General features: G+C 45.4%; 1 protein-coding gene across 1 annotated transcript in view; it reads right to left on the bottom strand.

Annotated features, from left to right (window-relative positions):
- Nucleotides 1-402: 402 nt before the first annotated feature.
- LOC121654065 overlaps nucleotides 403-20,601 on the bottom strand; it is a 46,312-nt gene continuing 26,113 nt past the window's right edge. The window contains exons 5-10 of the mRNA XM_042007926.1: nucleotides 19,420-19,485; nucleotides 16,123-16,158; nucleotides 15,465-15,488; nucleotides 14,953-15,378; nucleotides 12,329-12,541; nucleotides 403-1,434 (exon numbers count right to left, since the gene is read on the bottom strand). Of these exons, the coding sequence (XP_041863860.1) occupies nucleotides 1,168-1,434; nucleotides 12,329-12,541; nucleotides 14,953-15,378; nucleotides 15,465-15,488; nucleotides 16,123-16,158; nucleotides 19,420-19,485 (1,032 nt within the window). The 3' untranslated portion in view covers nucleotides 403-1,167. The remainder of the gene's footprint in view (nucleotides 1,435-12,328; nucleotides 12,542-14,952; nucleotides 15,379-15,464; nucleotides 15,489-16,122; nucleotides 16,159-19,419; nucleotides 19,486-20,601) is intronic.

Here is a 20,601-nt window from a genome sequence, read left to right as displayed (position 1 = left end):
TTCAGCCCGAGATCATCATTCATTCATTGGTTTTCTGTACCGCTTAGTCCAATTTAGGGTCGCGGGGAAGCTGGAGTCTGTCAGTTAGCAGGTGAGAGGCAGGTACACCTGGACAGGTGGACCTGGATAGGTGGACCTGGACAGGTCTCCAGTCCATCGCAGGGCCAACACAAACAACCGCTTATACTCACTCCTAGGCAGAATTTAGAGTGACCAGTTAACCTAACATCATGTCTTTGGACGGTGGGAGGAAGCTGGAGTCTGTCAGTTAGCAGGTGAGAGGCAGGTATACCTGGTGTTGTAGAAGAATTACCAAGAGCCCGGAATGAGTAAAAGTAAATAAGGTTTATTACAGGAGAAGTATAAGGAAAATACAGTCCATACTTGCAAATTTGTGAGAGCTGTCTTGTTAACTCCGGGTGCAAACAAAAGGACTCTGATTTGTTACATTTTAGGAATCAGTTTTATTCAACCTGATCCAAGCTGAAGGCCAGTCTCTGAACTGATAAAGGGAAGGAGAGACTGTGAGGCGCCGTTCCCTTATTGTCTCGCCCAAACAGGCTGATATTTTCTAAACAACTGTTCGTATCAAGCCGCTGCCCCGTCAGTCTCAACCTTTCCCCATATCACGAGTCTGGAAGGAAAGTGGTCAGCTTGACCTCACACAAGAACCCACCAGGAGAATAATAACTTCAATGTTCTATATAAGGAAAATACACATTATGAAATGTAATTGAGGATAATAAATGAATAAATGTATCATATGAATAAAAGAATGATTCCACTTGTGATTGTTATATGAGTAAATATGATCTATTACCATATGCATTAAAATTACTTCCACACTGGACAGGTGGACCTGGACAGGTTTTCAGTCCATCGCAGGGCCAACACAAACAACCGCTTATACTCACTCCTAGGGAGAATTTAGAGTGACCAGCTAACCTAACATCATGTCTTTGGACGGTGGGAAGAAGCTGGAGAACCCGGAGAGAACCCACGCATACATGGGAAGAACATGCAAACTCCACACAGAAAGGCCGCTGTTCAAACCCCCAGCCGAGGCTCGAATCAGCGACCTTTTTGCTTTGAGGCCGCGGTGCTTATAATCATCCACATAAAGAAAACGGCCATGCTGACAGAGACGCACATAACAGGTTTGTTTTGTTAAACTCTCATTAATTTTTTAACTTTATGTCCTTGTATTTCTGCTTCAGCAGAGATTGGCAGGTGCTCCAGGAGGTTGGCTTTAAGATCAGCATCCGGTGGCAATCTAAAAGCTTCCGCCAGGAGTCGAGAAGGCACAATGAGTGTTTGAAGCTGCTGGTTGGACTCGGCCTCCACATGAGTGCTGGTCTTATTGGCTTTGGTGATGGCTTGGATCTTAATCCTGACAGTCTGGATGTTGGTGCAGCAAATCTGCAGGAAGACCAGCTAAAGGTAATGTAACATGTCCAGATCGATTTATTTACAGATACACAAGCAAACAACAATTATTCTTCAATATTGACATTATAGACATTCTCACACAACTACTTTTATAAAACACTAACCCCTTTACATGAGCATGAAAACCAGGTATCTGAGAGTAATTAGATTACTGTACTGTACACATTACTGTACAAATCTGATCTGACGCGTCTATGTACACTTCTGAAATATGATAATCGAAAGATTGTTGTCTACATTTACCGGTCCATTAATGTATTTATTTCACAATACATACGTTTAGTCACGTCACGTCTTATTTTCTAAACATTTGGTGCTTGTTGAACCTGTCAGATCCTACGGTCTTAGCGTTAGCTGCTAATAGCTCTTGGTAAATGCATTGAGGAGATTAATGACCTTTAATGAACTTTCTTCAGTTAAACAAAAACTAAACTGAGGTGATGATTTTTGGAGCCAAAGAAAAATGATTAAAGGTCACCACAGAACTTCAGTCTATACACCTAAAAACCACCAACCATGCCAGAAATCTGGGTGTGTTGATGGACTCAGACCTTAACTTTGAAAACTACATGAAGGGAACCACAAAATCAGCCTACTATCAGCGTAAGAACATATGAAGGGTAAAAGATCTGATGTGTCAGCAGGACCTGGAAAAACTAGTCCAGCTTCCATCTTTAGTCGGCTTGATTATTGTAACAGAGTTTTTACAGGTTCTACCTAAAATATCAGTCAGACACCTGCAGCTGATCCAGAACTCTGCTGCTCCAGTCCTCACTAAGACCAAGAAAGTGGACCACATCAGTCCAGCTCTGAGGTCTTTACACTGGCTGCCAGTCCGTCAGAGGATGGACTTTAAAGTTCTGCTGCTGGTCTAGAAAGCTCTGAATGGTTTAGGACCAACATACATCAGAGACCTCTTGACCCAGTATGAACCTACCAGAACCCTCAGGTCATCTGGATCCAGTTTCTTATCAGTTCCCAGAGTCAGAACCAGACACGGAGAAGCTGCATTCAGCTTCTATGCTCCACATGTCTGGAACAAACTCCCAGAAAGCCTCAGATCAGCTGAAACACTCGGTTTATTAAATCCAGGTTAAAGACCCACCTGTTCTCTGCTGCATGAACTAGTTTTTATTTAAAAATCAAAATCTGCATCTGGTTCTTTAAGCTGGAATCTTTAAACATCATGTTTTAATATTGTCTTTATCCACACTGGAACTTTATTTCTTGCATTTTATCTATTTTATTTTAGCATCCTCCTTCTATTTTTATTTCATTAATTGCATTTCTTTTAATCTTTGTTTTTTAATGCACTTGTATTGCTTTCTGCAGCCTGCTGGAATGTTTTATGTAAAGCACTTTGAATTGTCTTGTACATGAAATGAGCTGTACAAATAAATTTGCCTTGCCTGTGAGAGCCCACGGCCTTAGCATTAGCTCCTAATGTGAGAGGCTATGGTCTTAGCGTTTGCTGCTGATGTGAGAGGCTACTAATTTAACGTTAGCTGCTGATGTAAGAGGCTACAGACTAAGCGTTTGCTGTTGATGTGAGAGGCTACTAATTTAACGTTAGCTGCTGATGTAAGAGGCTATGAACTTAGCGTTAGCTCCTGATGTAAGAGGCTACGAACTTAGCGTTAGCTGCTGATGTGAGAGGCTACGAACATAGCATTAGCTCCTGATGTGAGAGGCTACGAACTTAGCGTTAGCTCCTGATGTAAGAGGCTACGAACTTAGCGTTAGCTTGCTGATGTGAGAGGCTACGGTCTTAGCAGTAGCTCTTGATGTGAGAAGCTACGAACTTAGCGTTAGCTCCTAATGTGAGAGGCTACGAACTTAGCGTTAGCTCCTAATGTGAGAGGCTACGAACTTAGCGTTAGCTCCTGATGTAAGAGGCTACGAACTTAGCGTTAGCTGCTGACGTGAGAGGCTACGGTCTTAGCGTTAGCTGCTGATGTGAGAGGCTACAGACTTAGCGTTAGCTGCTGATGTGAGAGGCTACGAACTTAGCAGTAGCTCCTGATGTCAGAGGCTACAAACTTAGCGTTAGCTCCTAACGTGAGAGGCTACAAACTTAGCGTTAGCTCCTGATATAAGAGGCTACGAACTTAGCGGTAGCTGCTGATGTCAAAGGCTATGGTCTTAGCAGTAGCTCCTGATGTGAGAAGCTACGAACTTAGCGTTAGCTCTTAATGTGAGAGACTACGAACTTAGCGTTAGCTCCTGATATAAGAGGCTACGAACTTAGCGTTTGCTGCTGATGTAAGAGGCTATGAACTTAGCGTTAGCTGCTGACGTGAGAGGCTACGGTCTTAGCGTTAGCTGCTGATGTGAGAAGCTACGGACTTAGCGTTAGCTGCTGATGTGAGAGGCTACAAATTAAACGTTAGCTGCTGATGTAAGAGGCTATGAACTTAGCTTTTGCTCCTGATGTAAGAGGCTACGAACTTAGCGTTAGCTGCTGATGTAAGAGGCTACAGTCTTAGCGTTAGCTGCTGATGTGAGAGGCTACGAACTTAGCGTTTGCTGCTGTAATGAGGGGCTATGGTCTTAGCAGTAGCTCCTGATGTGAGAAGCTCAGAAACTTAGCGTTAGCTCCTAATGTGAGAGGCTACGAACTTAGCGTTAGCTGCTGATGTGAGAGGCTACAGTCTTAGCGTTAGCTGCTGATGTGAGAGGCTACAGTCTTAGCGTTTGCTCCTGATGTGAGAGGCTACGAACTTAGTGTTAGCTCCTTATGTAAGAGGCTATGTACTTAGCGTTAGCTGCTGATGTGAGAGGCTACTAATTTAATGTTAGCTGCTGATGTAAGAGGCTATGAACTTAGCGTTAGCTCCTGATGTAAGAGGCTACGAACTTAGCGTTAGCTGCTGATGTGAGAGGCTACAGTCTTAGCGTTAGCTACTGATGTGAGAGGCTACGAACTAAGCATTAGCTTCTAATGTGAGAGGCTACGAACTTAGCGTTGGCTCCTAATGTGAGAGGCTACAAGCTTAGCGTTAGCTCCTGATGTAAGAGGCTACGAACTCAGCGTTAGCTGCTGATGTGAGAGGCGACGGTCTTAGCAGTAGCTCCTGATGTGAGAAGCTACGAACTTAGTGTTAGCTCCTAATGTGAGAGGCTACGAACTTAGCGTTAGCTCCTGATGTAAGAGGCTACGAACTTAGCGTTAGCTGCTGATGTGAGAGGCTATGGTCTTAGCAGTAGCTCCTGATGTGAGAGGCTACAAACGTAGCAGTAGCTCCTGATGTGAGAGGCTATGAACTTAGCGTTAGCTCCTAATGTGAGAGGGTACAAACTTAGCGTTAGCTCCTGATATAAGAGGCTACGAACTTAGCGTTAGCTGCTGATGTGAAAGGCTACGGTCTTAGCAGTAGCTCCTGATGTGAGAAGCTACGAACTTAGCGTTAGCTCCTAATGTGAGAGACTACGAACATAGCGTTGGCTCCTGATATAAGAGGCTACGAACTTAGCGTTAGCTGCTGATGTGAAAGGCTACGGTCTTAGCGTTTGCTGCTGATGTAAGAGGCTATGAACTTTGCGTTAGCTCCTTATGTAAGAGGCTACGAACTTAGCGTTAGCTGCTATAGTGAGGGGCTATGGCCTTAGCAGTAGCTCCTGATGTGAGAAGCTCAGAAACTTAGCGTTAGCTCCTAATGTGAGAGACTACGAACTTAGCGTTAGCTCCTAATGTGAGAGACTATGAACTTAGCGTTAGCTGCTGATGTGAAAGGCTACGGTCTCAGCAGTAGCTCCTGATGTGAGAAGCTACGAACTTAGCGTTAGCCCCTGATATAAGAGGCTACGAACTTAGCGTTTGCTGCTGATGTAAGAGGCTATGAACTTAGCGTTAGCTGCTGTCATGAGGGGCTATGGTCTTAGCAGTAGCTCCTGATGTGAGAAGCTCAGAAACTTAGCGTTAGCTCCTAATGTGAGAGGCTACGAACTTAGCGTTAGCTGCTGATGTGAGAGGCTACAGTCTTAGCGTTAGCTGCTGATGTGAGAGGCTACGGTCTTAGCGTTTGCTCCTGATGTGAGAGGCTACGAACTTAGCGTTAGCTCCTTATGTAAGAGGCTACTAATTTAACGTTAGCTGCTGATGTGAGAGGCTACGAACTTAGCATTAGCTCCTAATGTGAGAGGCTACGAACTTAGCGTTAGCTGCTGATGTGAGAGGCTACGGTCTTAGCGTTAGCTGCTCATGTGAGAGGCTACGAAATTAGCGTTTGCTGCTGATGTCAGAGGCTACTAATTTAACGTTAGCTGCTGATGTGAGAGGCTACAGACTTAGCGTTTGCTGCTGATGTGAGAGGCTACTAATTTAATGTTAGCTGCTCATGTAAGAGGCTATGAACTTAGCGTTAGCTGCTGATGTGAGAGGCTACAGTCTTAGCGTTAGCTACTGATGTGAGAAGCTACAAACTTAGCATTAGCTTCTAATGTGAAAGGCTACGAACTTAGCGTTAGCTGCTGATGTGAGAGGCTACAGTCTTAGCGTTAGCTACTGATGTGAGAAGCTACAAACTTAGCATTAGCTTCTAATGTGAGAGGCTACGAACTTAGCGATGGCTCGTAATGTGAGAGGCTACGAACTTAGCGTTTGCTCCTGATCTAAGAGGCTACGAACTCAGCGTTAGCTGCTGATGTGAGAGGCTACGGTCTTAGCAGTAGCTCCTGATGTGAGAAGCTACGAACTTAGTGTTAGCTCCTAATGTGAGAGGCTACGAACTTAGCGTTAGCTCCTGATGTAAGAGGCTACGAACTTAGCGTTAGCTGCTGATGTGAGAGGCTACGGTCTTAGCAGTAGCTCCTGATGTGAGAGGCTACAAACTTAGCAGTAGCTCCTGATGTGAGAGGCTACGAACTTAGCGTTAGCTCCTGATGTGAGAGGCTACAAACTTAGTGTTAGCTCCTGATATAAGAGGCTACGAACTTAGCGTTAGCTGCTGATGTGAAAGGCTACGGTCTTAGTAGTAGCTCCTGATGTGAGAAGCTACGAACTTAGCATTAGCTCCTAATGTGAGAGACTACGAACTTAGCGTTAGCTGCTGATGTGAGAGGCTACGGTCTTAGCGTTTGCTCCTGATGTGAGTGGCTACGAACTTAGCGTTAGCTCCTAATGTGAGAGGCTACGAACTTAGCGTTAGCTGCTGATGTGAGAGGCTACGGTCTTAGCGTTAGCTGCTTACGTGAGAGGCTACGGTCTTAGCGTTAGCTGCTGATGTGAGAGGCTACGGACTTGGTGTTTGCTGCTGATGCGAGAGGCTACTAATTTAACGTTAGCTGCTGATGTAAGAGGCTACGAACTTAGCGTTAGCTCCTGATGTAAGAGGCTACGAACTCAGCGTTAGCTGCTGATGTGAGAGGCTACGGTCTTAGCAGTAGCTCCTGATGTGAGAAGCTACGAACTTAGTGTTAGCTGCTAATGTGAGAGGCTACGAACTTAGCGTTAGCTCCTCATGTAAGAGGCTACAAACTTAGCGTTAGCTGCTGATGTGAGAGGCTACGGTCTTAGCAGTAGCTCCTGATGTGAGAGGCTACAAACTGAGCAGTAGCTCCTGATGTGAGATGCTACGAACTTAGCGTTAGCTCCTAATGTGAGAGGCTACAAACTTAGTGTTAGCTCCTGATATAAGAGGCTACGAACTTAGCGTTAGCTGCTGATGTGAAAGGCTACGGTCTTAGCAGTAGCTCCTGATGTGAGAAGCTACGAACTTAGCATTAGCTCCTAATGTGAGAGACTACGAACTTAGCGTTAGCTGCTGATGTGAGAGGCTACGGTCTTAGCGTTAGCTCCTAATGTGAGAGGCTACGAACTTAGCGTTAGCTGCTGATGTGAGAGGCTACGGTCTTAGCAGTAGCTCCTGATGTGAGAAGCTACGAACTTAGCGTTAGCTCCTAATGTGAGAGGCTACAAACTTAACGTTAGCTGCTGATGTGAGAGGCTACGAACTTAGCGTCAGCTGCTGATGTGAGAGGCTACGAACTTAGCGTTTGCTGCTGATGTAAAAGGCTATGAACTTTGCGTTAGCTGCTGCAATGAGGGGCTATGGTCTTAGCAGTAGCTCCTGATGTGAGAAGCTCAGAAAGTTAGCGTTAGCTGCTGATGTGAGAGGCTACGGTCTTAGCGTTTGCTCCTGATGTGAGAGGCTACGAACTTAGCGTTAGCTCCTTATGTAAGAGGCTACAAACTTAGCGTTAGCTGCTGATGTGAGAGGCTACAGACTAAGCGTTTGCTGCTGATGTGAGAGGCTACTAATTTAACGTTAGCTGCTGATGTGAGAGGCTACGAACTTAGCGTTAGCTCCTAATGTGAGAGGCTACGAACTTAGCGTTAGCTGCTGATGTGAGAGGCTACGGTCTTAGCGTTAGCTGCTTACGTGAGAGGCTACGGTCTTAGCGTTAGCTGCTGATGTGAGAGGCTACGGACTTGCTGTTTGCTGCTGATGCGAGAGGCTACTAATTTAACGTTAGCTGCTGATCTAAGAGGCTACGAACTTAGCATTAGCTCCTGATGTAAGAGGCTACGAACTTAGCGTTTGCTGCTGATGTGAGAGGCTACGGTCTTAGCATTAGCTGCTGATGTGAGAGGCTACGGTCTTAGCGTTTGCTCCTGATGTGAGTGGCTACGAACTTAGCGTTAGCTCCTAATGTGAGAGGCTACGAACTTAGCGTTAGCTGCTGATGTGAGAGGCTACGGTCTTAGCAGTAGCTCCTAATGTGAGAGGCTACAAACTTAGCGTTTGCTGCTGATGTAAGAGGCTATGAACTTTGCGTTAGCTGCTGCAATGAGGGGCTATGGTCTTAGCAGTAGCTCCTGATGTGAGAAGCTCAGAAACTTAGCGTTAGCTGCTGATGTGAGAGGCTACGGTCTTAGCGTTTGCTCCTGATGTGAGAGGCTACGAACTTAGCGTCAGCTCCTTATGTAAGAGGCTACGAACTTAGCGTTAGCTCCTAATGTGAGAGGCTACAAACTTAACGTTAGCTGCTGATGTGAGAGGCTACGAACTTAGCGTCAGCTGCTGATGTGAGAGGCTACGAACTTAGCGTTTGCTGCTGATGTAAAAGGCTATGAACTTTGCGTTAGCTGCTGCAATGAGGGGCTATGGTCTTAGCAGTAGCTCCTGATGTGAGAAGCTCAGAAAGTTAGCGTTAGCTGCTGATGTGAGAGGCTACGGTCTTAGCGTTTGCTCCTGATGTGAGAGGCTACGAACTTAGCGTTAGCTCCTTATGTAAGAGGCTACAAACTTAGCGTTAGCTGCTGATGTGAGAGGCTACAGACTAAGCGTTTGCTGCTGATGTGAGAGGCTACTAATTTAACGTTAGCTGCTGATGTGAGAGGCTACGAACTTAGCGTTAGCTCCTAATGTGAGAGGCTACGAACTTAGCGTTAGCTGCTGATGTGAGAGGCTACGGTCTTAGCGTTAGCTGCTTACGTGAGAGGCTACGGTCTTAGCGTTAGCTGCTGATGTGAGAGGCTACGGACTTGGTGTTTGCTGCTGATGCGAGAGGCTACTAATTTAACGTTAGCTGCTGATCTAAGAGGCTACGAACTTAGCATTAGCTCCTGATGTAAGAGGCTACGAACTTAGCGTTTGCTGCTGATGTGAGAGGCTACGGTCTTAGCATTAGCTGCTGACGTAAGAGGCTACGGTCTTAGCGTTTGCTCCTGATGTGAGTGGCTACGAACTTAGCGTTAGCTCCTAATGTGAGAGGCTACGAACTTAGCGTTAGCTGCTGATGTGAGAGGCTACGGTCTTAGCAGTAGCTCCTAATGTGAGAGGCTACAAACTTAGCGTTTGCTGCTGATGTAAGAGGCTATGAACTTTGCGTTAGCTGCTGCAATGAGGGGCTATGGTCTTAGCAGTAGCTCCTGATGTGAGAAGCTCAGAAACTTAGCGTTAGCTGCTGATGTGAGAGGCTACGGTCTTAGCGTTTGCTCCTGATGTGAGAGGCTACGAACTTAGCGTCAGCTCCTTATGTAAGAGGCTACAAACTTAGCGTTAGCTCCTGATGTAAGAGGCTACAAACTCAGCGTTAGCTGCTGATGTGAGAGGCTACGGTCTTAGCAGTAGCTCCTGATGTGAGAAGCTACGAACTTAGTGTTAGCTCCTAATGTGAGAGGCTACGAACTTAGCGTTAGCTCCTGATGTAAGAGGCTACAAACTTAGCGTTAGCTGCTGATGTGAGAGGCTACGGTCTTAGCAGTAGCTCCTGATGTGAAAGGCTACGGTCTTAGCAGTAGCTCCTGATGTGAGAAGCTACGAACTTAGCATTAGCTCCTAATGTGAGAGACTACGAACTTAGCGTTAGCTGCTGATGTGAGAGGCTACGGTCTTAGCGTTAGCTCCTAATGTGAGAGGCTACGAACTTAGCATTAGCTGCTGATGTGAGAGGCTACGGTCTTAGCAGTAGCTCCTGATGTGAGAGGCTACAAACTTAGCAGTAGCTCCTGATGTGAGAGGCTACGAACTTAGCGTTAGCTCCTAATGTGAGAGGCTACAAACTTAGCGTTAGCTCCTGATATAAGAGGCTACGAACTTAGCGTCAGCTGCTGATGTGAGAGGCTACGAATTTAGCGTTTGCTGCTGATGTAAGAGGCTATGAACTTTGCGTTAGCTGCTACAATGAGGGGCTATGGTCTTAGCAGTAGCTCCTGATGTGAGAAGCTCAGAAAGTTAGCGTTAGCTGCTGATGTGAGAGGCTACGGTCTTAGCGTTTGCTCCTGATGTGAGAGGCTACGAACTTAGCGTTAGCTCCTTATGTAAGAGGCTACAAACTTAGCGTTAGCTGCTGATGTGAGAGGCTACAGACTAAGCGTTTGCTGCTGATGTGAGAGGCTACTAATTTAACGTTAGCTCCTGATGTGAGAGGCTACGAACTTAGCGTTAGCTCCTAATGTGAGAGGCTACGAACTTAGCGTTAGCTGCTGATGTGAGAGGCTACGGTCTTAGCGTTAGCTGCTTACGTGAGAGGCTACGGTCTTAGCGTTAGCTGCTGATGTGAGAGGCTACGGACTTGGTGTTTGCTGCAGATGCGAGAGGCTACTAATTTAACGTTAGCTGCTGATGTAAGAGGCTACGAACTTAGCGTTAGCTCCTGATGTAAGAGGCTACGAACTTAGCGTTTGCTGCTGATGTGAGAGGCTACGGTCTTAGCATTAGCTGCTGACGTAAGAGGCTATGAACTTAGCGTTAGCTGCTGATGTGAGAGGCTACGGTCTTAGCGTTAGCTGCTCATGTGAGAGGCTACGAACTTAGCTTTTGCTGCTGATGTCAGAGGCTACTAATTTAACGTTAGCTGCTGATGTAAGAGGCTACGAACTTAGCGTTAGCTCCTGATATAAGAGGCTACGAACTTAGCGTTAGCTGCTGATGTGAGAGGCTACGGTCTTAGCAGTAGCTCCTGATGTGAGTGGCTACGAACTTAGCATTAGCTCCTAATGTGAGAGGCTAAGAACTTAGCGTTAGCTGCTGATGTGAGAGGCTACGAACTTAGCGTTTGCTGCTGATGTAAGAGGCTACGAACTTAGCGTTAGCTGCTGATGTGAGAGGCTACGGTCTTAGCAGTAGCTCCTGATGTGAGAGGCTACGAACTTAGCATTAGCTCCTAATGTGAGAAGCTTGTTAGTTTTGGCTTTACCTTTGTATTGCACAGTTGTGCTTCATATTAGTATGTGTTCTGCCATTTCGTTAACCTTTGTGTTCAAACCTTCGTCACATGTGTTGGGCTAGCATAGGCTATTCGTTTGTGACTGTGGTCATATAGCTTATTGGGACTGCTGCACCTTTTGTAGGTTAGCTAACACGCCGAGTTATGTGCACTCTTTTGTTTGTATAATCTTTGTATGGTTTATTCGGTGGGTTTTGTGTATGATTTTAGATTTAACCTTTTGTATTTCTTTCAGCAGTTTCACTAACCCCAACACTTGTTTATGTTTGTATTATTCTTTATTTATGCTTCCGACAATAAAACGTGCTGTGTTTTACGTATACATCTGTCGACAACGTACCTTTGTGTTGCGCCCAGTCATACCCCTGAATCGGGACATAACAGAGGCCCATATAGTAGGCTAATAGTGGTTACTGCCATTGACCCCCCCCGGCTAGCTGAGCCTGCCCTCTAAGAGCACTCTCCCAGAGAGGGGCGTGGCCAGGCACCACTCATGAACATTTAAAGGTTCAGACACAGAAACAGCCCGTTCTCCATAAAGCTCAATGGAGCCACTTCTGGAACGGCTGAAATTAAGGACCAAGGCTGAATTTGGGGTAATAAACTTTGAATGCAATGTTGCTGACCCTCTGACACCCACACTTGTTGAAATAATGTATAATATGGGACCTTTAAGGAAATAGTACGATTCTCATCTGTTCTGCTCTGACATGAACAGAAATGCCACCTCAGTGATGATCTACTTCTGTTGGCCCGGATCAGGGCTGCTCAATTAGTTCCTACGAGGCCCTCAATCCAGCAGGTTATCCCTGTATCGCTCACTTAAATTAATGATGCATTGTGAAGAACTGTTAGATCCATTTAATTTGATTCAGGTGTGTTGAAGCAGGGAAACATGGAAAACCTGCTGGATTGCAGGCCTCATAGGCCCGAACTGAGTAAGTTGAGATCTCGCCGAGCATCGGTAAGTCACGCGACACTGTTGTCACCGGAAAGCGAAACATATAAAAAACAAACATGTGACGATATGGATTAATTAAAGTTTAATCTATTTAATCATTTTTAACACAGCTATAGTCCAGACGTATGAACATGTTAAATTTTAACACGGTTCTTTTACTACTTTTTTTTTTTCTTTTTACAGTTTTATGTATATACGTGCAAATAACAATAAATGACAACCAGCTGAGGAGTGCGCAGCATCTACCTGTTGAAGTGTGGTGTATCCAGTTGACTTCAGGGACTTTTGGCCGTAGTAGCAGTGGATTTTCAGGCCGGTCACCTTCACTGTGTCTCCGGTTGACATTCTGCTGCACTGCAGGGTTTCTTTGCCCCACATGCAGATGCTGATGGAACCAGTTTCATCTTTTAGATCGAATATTTGCCGTCTGGTCTTATTCTTCCTGATGACTGGATTAATCTGAAACAGACAAAAACCCACTCATTTAATTAGCTTCACTATTAACTAAATGTATCATGTTTGCTGATCAGATGTAATGATTTACAAAATTCCTAAACAATGTAAAGTTATGAAATAAAATTATTTTATCCAACACAAAATAAACATGAGATAGCTAAACATATTCTCTAAAAAATTAGACACATTAAACAATAGTTACTGATGCTTTCCCCATTTTGGAAGTATTTTAAATAAATGTGACACTAAACAATAAATAAAGTCCCAGTTTAGCATCTTGTACCATCAGAAAACAAACCACTTGTTTTTCTGGTGTGCAGACAAATGCCCACGTTGTTTTAGTCTTTATTTTTCAGCATACTGATGCTTGTCACATCTGACAAACGGGCCTCAGCATGTGTGAAGGATTAGATCTCCATGGCGACCTGTCACCAGTCCGAGCTCATCCTTTACCAGAACTCAACATACTGAGTCTCCGGAACTTCTCAGAAACTCGTTTATAAAGGGACCAAAGCTTTGTGGTGATGTTGTGGTAACACTCACACCAGCAGAAGTGATGTGTGATGAATGAAGTGTGACCTTTGATGTAACAGAAATACAAAGGAAATCAAATTCATATTCATATACCAGTGCACTGGCTTTAGAAAGTATTTGTACATGTTCATAATTAAATTGATATGTGGACATATTCCATATTTGCTTTGGTATAATATTGTTTTTACTGTAAATATAGATTATAAAACAATTTGTAAGCATTTGTCTCTTTTACTTTTAGTGTTGGGTTTTTGTCTTGGAAACGTTTTTCTGTTTTTGTTTCCTAAACCCATCCATCTACTTTCTGCCTCTTATCCAGAGTCGGGTCGCGGGGGCAGCTGCCTAAGTAGGGAAACCCAGACTTCCCTCTCCCCTGCCACATTCACCAGCTCATCCGGACGGATCCCGAGGCATTCCCAGGCCAGCCAAGAGATGTAGTCCGTCCAGCGTGTCTTAGGTCTTCCTCGGGGCCTCTTTCCGGTGGGACGTGCCCGGAACATCTCACCTGGAGGCATCCTGACCAGATGCCCGAGCCACCTCATCTGGCCCCTCGCGATGTGGAGGAGCAGCTACTCTACTATGAGTCCCTCCCGGATCACCAAGCTTCTCACCCTATCTTTAAGGGAGAGCCCGGACACCCTGCGGAGGAAACTCATTTCGGCCGCTTGTATTCGTGATCTTGTTCTTTCGGTCACCACCCACAGCTCGTGACCATAGGTGATGGTAGGAACGTAGATCGACCGGTAAATCGAGAGCTTTGCCTTTTGGCTTAGCTCCTTCTTCACCACGACAGACTGATGCAGAGTCTGTATCACTGCAGACACTGCACCGATCCGCCTGTCGATCTACTGCTCCATCCTTCCCTCACTCGTGAACAAGACCCCGAGATACGTGAACTCCTCCACTTGGGGCAGGACCCTATCGCAGACCCAGAGAGAGCACTCCACCCTTTTCCGGGCTCAGACTTGGAGGTGCTGATTCTCATCCCAGCTGCTTCACACTCGGCTGCGAATCGCTCCAGTGAGAGGTGAAGATCACGGCCCAATGAAGCCAATAGAACCACATCATCCGCAAAGAGCAAAGACCCAACCCTGAGGGCACCAAACCGGATCCCCTCAACACATCGGCTGCACCTAGAAATTCTGTCCATGAAGGTTATGAATAGAATCAGTGACAAAGGGCAGCCTTGGCAGAGTCCAACCCGCACTGGAAAGGATTCTGATTTACTGCCAGCAATGCGGACCAAGCTCTGGTATCGGTTGTACATGGGGGTCCGGCACTCCATACTCCCGGAGTACCCCCCCACAAGAGTCCCCGGGGGACACGGTCGAATGCCTTCTCCAAGTCCACAAAGCACATGTAGATTGGTCAAGCAAACTCCCATGCCCCCTCAAAGACCCTGAAGAGAGTGTAGAGAGTGTAGAGCTGGTCCACTGTTCCACGACCGGGACAAAAACCACACTGCTCCTCCTCAATCCGAGGTTCAACTATCCGACGGACCCTCCTCTCCAGCACCCCTGAACAGACTTTACCGCTGAGCCCCAGTCTGTCTGAACGAACTGGGATCAAGTCCACCCAGAAGTTCAGCTGTGGCTCAGAGGTTATAAAAAACAAAGAAATCCAGAAAGAAATGCAGAAAGAGCAGCATCCGTTTGTGGTGAAGCATCAGATTGAGAACGTGCTGGTGGATAAATCCGGCCAGAACTAGAGCAGACTCCATCAGACGTGTTTGAGCGGTAGCTGGAGAAGATCAGAGTAAAATAAACACTAATCGGGTTCAACAAAACTACCAGTACGAGAGGCTGCTGTGTATTTAGGTGGGGAAAATGGGGAAGGAACCAAAACACAGACTAAAGTTATTTTCTTTCCTTCAGCCTCACCTCGGTCACGACTCCCTGGATGCTCACTGAAGCATTCTCAGAAGACTTTTTTACTTCTGCGATGGAGCAAACCGGGACCTCTTCATGCAGCAGAGTCTTAGCCTCCATTTCAACCTCCTCAGGCACTTCGACTGCTTTCGTGTCCAACACTTTGCTCTGAAAGAAAACCTTTAAAACCTTTTCCTCTATTTTGAGCTTCCGGAACAAATAGGAGCTGTCGATCTTGATCTGGGAGTGGTGCTTTTCTCCATACACCATCACTCTGATGCAGCCCGTCTCATCAGCGATGGACAGGTTAAAGTACATCCTTTCCTTCCCATCTCTGGTCTTATATGAGAGCAATTTGCTCATCTGAACAACTTTGCCAACAACAGCTTCATTTTCCTCAATGTTTCCACTGGATATCAGACCCATGATGGTTTTCCTCTGCATATAAAGACAAAATATCCCCATCAACATAAAACACATACAAGCATGTTCAACCTTTGGAAAGACAAACCAGAAAGGCTTACCCATCCACCACGGGTGCCTCCCTCCTGGAAAATAAACATTTATTAAAGGTCAGCTCTCAGTAATGTCAGAAACATATTTACTAGTGCAGAGGTGGGTCTATTTTCCCTAATATTTGACAGCATGCCATACATTTCATTTTCTATGCAGATTGAAGATGCCTGTGTGTCTTAAAGACAAAGACCTGGATGACTGAATTTTCTCCTTCTAAATTCAGACAGACTGATGTTGTCTTCGGACCTGAAAACCTTAGTAAGACTGTCTAGCTATGGAAATACTCTGGATGGTACTACCTTGGCTTCCAGGACTACAGTGAGGAGCCTTGGACTTTTTCTGGACCAGGATTTGTCCTTTGGCTCACATAAAACAGGTTTCTAGAACTGCCTTCCTCCACTTATTTGATTTTGTTGTGAATTAGCACCGCACAAATAAAGCTGTGTTGAACTGAACACTTCTTTCTCCTGCAGGGCGGGGACAGGCCGACTGCAGACCAGCTTGTAGGGAACTTTGTCACAATGGGTGCAACAGGTTCTTGAGTTAGGATATTAGGTTTAAAGTTGGGATTTAGGGTTGGGGAATTCATTTTATCTACGAAGTGTCCATAGTCAATAAACGTGAGCGTGAGCATGTGCACGTCAGGTGCATGCTAGTAATATTTACCCTCTCTGCAGCCTCCACAAATGTTTGTGTTGACGCCTGTGGTAGAACAGAGCAAACGACATTGTGAGAAGCTAGACTTTGAATTCATCCTTTAATTTAAAGTTCAATTCCTGTAGCTAGGGGGCGTGGCCAATTCATAATCCAATTATTGACATGTAGATGTGTTCAGGCTGGGACTGGCATCATACATGACCATTTTGGTTCAGATATATTGTTTTATGTGGGTATTATATCAATTTAGTTTTTAATGGCAAGACATCAAACTTTGAGGCCCCGCCCCCCCACGCCCTTTCTCCTATTAGAAAACTATTGATAACTTTTAAAGACACATGCCTTCTGAACATCCTGATCAATTTTGGTGGCAGTACAATGAAATCTCTATGAGGAGTTCATTCAAATGCAAGGTCAGTAAAACGGCAAAAGTGCAACTTTGACACAAAATGGCCGACGTACTGTTGGGTTTAGGGTATTGTTTCAAGAGGCTTTCCTATTCGCCTGAGCATGTAGAATATCTGTAATAAATTTCATAAAGATTAATGAGGTGCAGTAGTGCAGCTGAAAAATAGGTGGCGCTCTCGTTTCCGGGGCACTCCAAAATATCAGATTTTTCAGATTTGTTTTGGGGGGTGCGTAAAAAACAGCTTCACACCAGGAGCATAGAATGTCCAAAATGTCATGGTGTTCATTTTTGGCACCCATATTAATAGATAACCCCTCTGTTAATCCCCACCTTAACATGGTGGAGGTGTTTGAACGCCTCCATGAACCTGAGGACTGTATTGTCTGGGGCATTAACCCCTGGCGGGGTCTCCCGCGGCAAAGTGGTCTCAGGTGAGGGGTCAGACTAAGACTGACTCAAAGGCATTGATGGACAGACACCTTGCCTGGAAGAGATAAACAGGTGCACAATACTGGAGTAAGGTATGGGAGGGAAGCTTGCAGGTGAATGCTTGGTGATTAACTGTGGGCAAGCCAAGCCTGAAAAGGTTGGCACCTCCATGTGGGCTCACCACCTGTGGGAAGGAAATTTGAGGTCGGATGCACTGGAAACTGGGAGGTGGCCAAAGGCAGAAACTTTGGCAGATTGATTCTCAGTCACAGAGGCTGGTTATAAGGATGCTGAACATCATCTCTCTGGCAGGGAAAAGCCTGAGCTGGTACACAAAGTTGGGAGGTTCCAGATAGATAGTCGGACACACCAACACACAGCTAGGACTCTGGAACCAGTTTCCTCAAGAAGGGTTGTATTCTGCTCCACTCTGGAGTTTCTCCCGATGAGACGCACAGAGGACGGGTCCTGACAGTTTGTTCCTATGTGCTAAATGACAGTTTAGAGTACCCACCCTTTTAGGTCTCCTAGAAGGTGGTGCTGAAGAGGGCTCCAAGGCTCAAATGGTTAATGTCAGTGAGGACTTGAGGGGCGTGATTGGGAGGAACACCTTGAATTAGGTTTGTGGCCGTAAGGCGCTTAGTGCCTGTCATGGTGGTAATCCCCTACACCTCCAGTGGATTACCACCAGGGGATGTGACACCTACAGTGAGGGATGCCGTCAAGCTGAAGGAGGAGTCATTTTTGGTTGGAGGAATGCTGGAGGCAGCTGATAGGTACCGACAAGCCAATCGGAGAGCAGCTTCTCCAGTCATTGAGATAAAAACTGATGTGGGAGGACTTCGGTGAGGCCATGGAAAAAGACTTCTGGGTGGGTTCGATGGCGTGGTCCACCATCCCATGGCTCCAGAGGAGGAAGCTGCGCACCATCAACAGTGTACAGAACCTACCTCAACTCAAGACGTGGGTTGGTGGAGGGAATACTTCAAGAGACCTCCTCAATCCCAACAAAACACCTTCCAGTAAGGAAGCACAGTCTGTAGACTCAGGGGTTGGCTGTCCTATTTCTAGGGCTGAGGCTACCAAAATGGTTAGACAGCTCTTCGGTGGACGAGTAGATGACAGTAGATAACATCTGTCCAGAGTCCCTTAAGGCTCTGGATGCTGTGGGGACTGTACTGGTTGAAATGCCTCTGTGACTTTGTATGGACATCGGGGATAGTGTTAGACTGGAAGACTGGGGCGGTAATCTCGCTCTTCAAGAAGGGGGAGTGGAGGGTGTTCGGCTACAAGAGGATCCCACTCCACCTCAGCCTCCCTGGTTTATTTGCATGTCCTGTGAGCATGGTACAACCTACTTACCAGAATTGTGTGTGTGCATGTTTTTTTTTGCAAAGAAACATGCAACAGACATGCCATGCTCCCGGTCTAAAGCTGGCCTTAGTAGTCCAATATGTGTGGCCTGCGCTTTATGTGTCAAACCTTTAAAAGATGGTGGTTAACTTGTATGCAAGACTTAACGTAAAGCCAAACTATGGTCAAACCTGGGGTGTGGTAAAGACTCCATGACCGCGTATAAACCTAGTTCACACCACCTAACTCAAGGAAAACAGGGGTCAAAGTTTTGTTCTTAAAACAGAGAAACTAGTTCCTTGAAAATTTGGCTGTTTGAAGTTTCTAAAATGTTTACTGAAAAGCAGGTTTATATTTTACAATAGTAGGGTCTTTCATTTTTCTCCCCTTTCATTCATTTGTCTTGTTTAATGCATGTAGCGACTATCTGGTCCTATCCTTTTTAGTTGCTCTGGATGCAGGGGATCCTGGTGATAACACGCTTCATTAAACCAATGTCCAAACTGAAAGGGTGTGTTTGGGTGTGTTCCCATTCATTGAATGAATGAAAAACAACTTGAAGTCCAGGATGGCGGTATACAGCAACAGGATGGATAGACGACCCTGTGGTTATGAAACGGATGGAGGTACAGCGAAAGACGGTGGAAAAACGGTAAGAAACGTCAAGACAATAAAGTGTTTAGAAGCTTTTAAAACCGTGCAACCTCCCGTTACCCAAGCACCCTGCGCACTGTCACCTCTGTGCCTATATGCACTTCCCCTCAACACCACCACCAATGGTGGAGGGGAATATAGGTCACCTGTGCCATCCCAAACATAAACAAACACCACCACCACAATAAACCCGGACCAAACAATAAAGAGAAATAATGGCTCCTACAATGCATCTATAAATAAAAAGGTAAAAAAGTACAGCATCACTCCATTTGAGCACACAACCTCTGAAAATATGGGAATGAAAGGAGCTTCAGCGACAAAGATCAACAAGCCTGCCTGAGAGTAACAGCCTGTGTGCAGCTGACGTCTCCCTGAGCTGTTTTTTTCCTTCTGACTTGACTACTTTCTCATGAAGAACTTATCAATATATGATTAATATTAATGAAGATGATACTTACCTGGCTAACGGATGAACTGGAAATAGGCTCTGAGTTGTTTCTAGCTTCTGATGCTTCAGCTGAGTCCTGATGAAGAGATGAAAGTATCAATGAAGTATTGAGACACAAGCAGTGTCATCACCTGCTGTCACAGCTTCCAGCCTGGGACCCTGGCCTTTGCCTTATTTGATCATATTTCCTGTCACTTCTTCTATTCTATTCTATTCTATTCTATTCTATAGTCATTTGGCAGACACTTTTCTCCAAAGCGACTTACATCTGAGGGCGAGAACAAAACAAGTGGTAGTCGGACTGCTGGGAGTCCAGGTGGACCTAGGTGCTGTTGTGTAGAGATACTAATTAACCAAACCAGTTTCACCTGTCCTCTTTCTTCTTAAGCAGGTGTGGCAACCCCAGTCTGTCGCCTAACTGTCTACAAACCCGATCACAGCTTACAACTTTCCCACCTTCCTGACCTTGAATGTTGATCCGATCCGTAGGCCTGTCATGATAACAAATTTTACTGTGCGATAAATTTTAAGAATATTGCGCAAAACGACAATGTTGTCATTTTAAGACCATTTTCATCTAATATAATGACAATGCCATAATAACGCAAGTACACCCTTTCAAAGGTCAATAAACTTTCATTTCTAAAGAACATTTTACACTGGAACTGGAAGAACTTTTAAATAACAAAACAAAACAATAAATAGAACAGACCCTCAGTCATATTGACAATGAATGAAAACCAAACACAACCAAAAACAATAAGTATGATAGAAAATCTCTGTTCTGTTCCAGTCTCTGTTCTGGAAACAAAATTGCTCTTAAAAAATATATTAAAAATATTAAACATGGGGCTCAGACAGGGAAACCCGGTAAAACTGCCAGTTAGTACCATTTTATTAAAAAAAAACTAGGAAAAAAAAAGAAACTGCATCGTTGCTGAAATATCTCCCTCATCACTGCGTGTCGGACTGATCTACGAGCAGTGATGAACCACTGCGACGTGACGCTGTGCTTTTCCACACACGCCGGGACACCGGCCCACTGGGAATCCTCCCGAACCTCTCGATTAGCCGGCATCGCTCTTGATGTGTATTTCAGCCTGAGAAATCGAAGGTTTAGCGTGAGAAGCCACTCAAATGTGAGTCTCACGGCCGATGCGTGAGCGTTGGCAGCCCTGTAAAACAAATGTGG

The sequence above is a fragment of the Melanotaenia boesemani genome, chromosome 15, assembly GCF_017639745.1.
Source record: "Melanotaenia boesemani isolate fMelBoe1 chromosome 15, fMelBoe1.pri, whole genome shotgun sequence".
NCBI lineage: Eukaryota > Metazoa > Chordata > Actinopteri > Atheriniformes > Melanotaeniidae > Melanotaenia > Melanotaenia boesemani.
The sequence above is the reverse complement of the archived record's forward strand: the minus strand, read 5'-3'. Positions and strand labels throughout refer to the sequence as shown.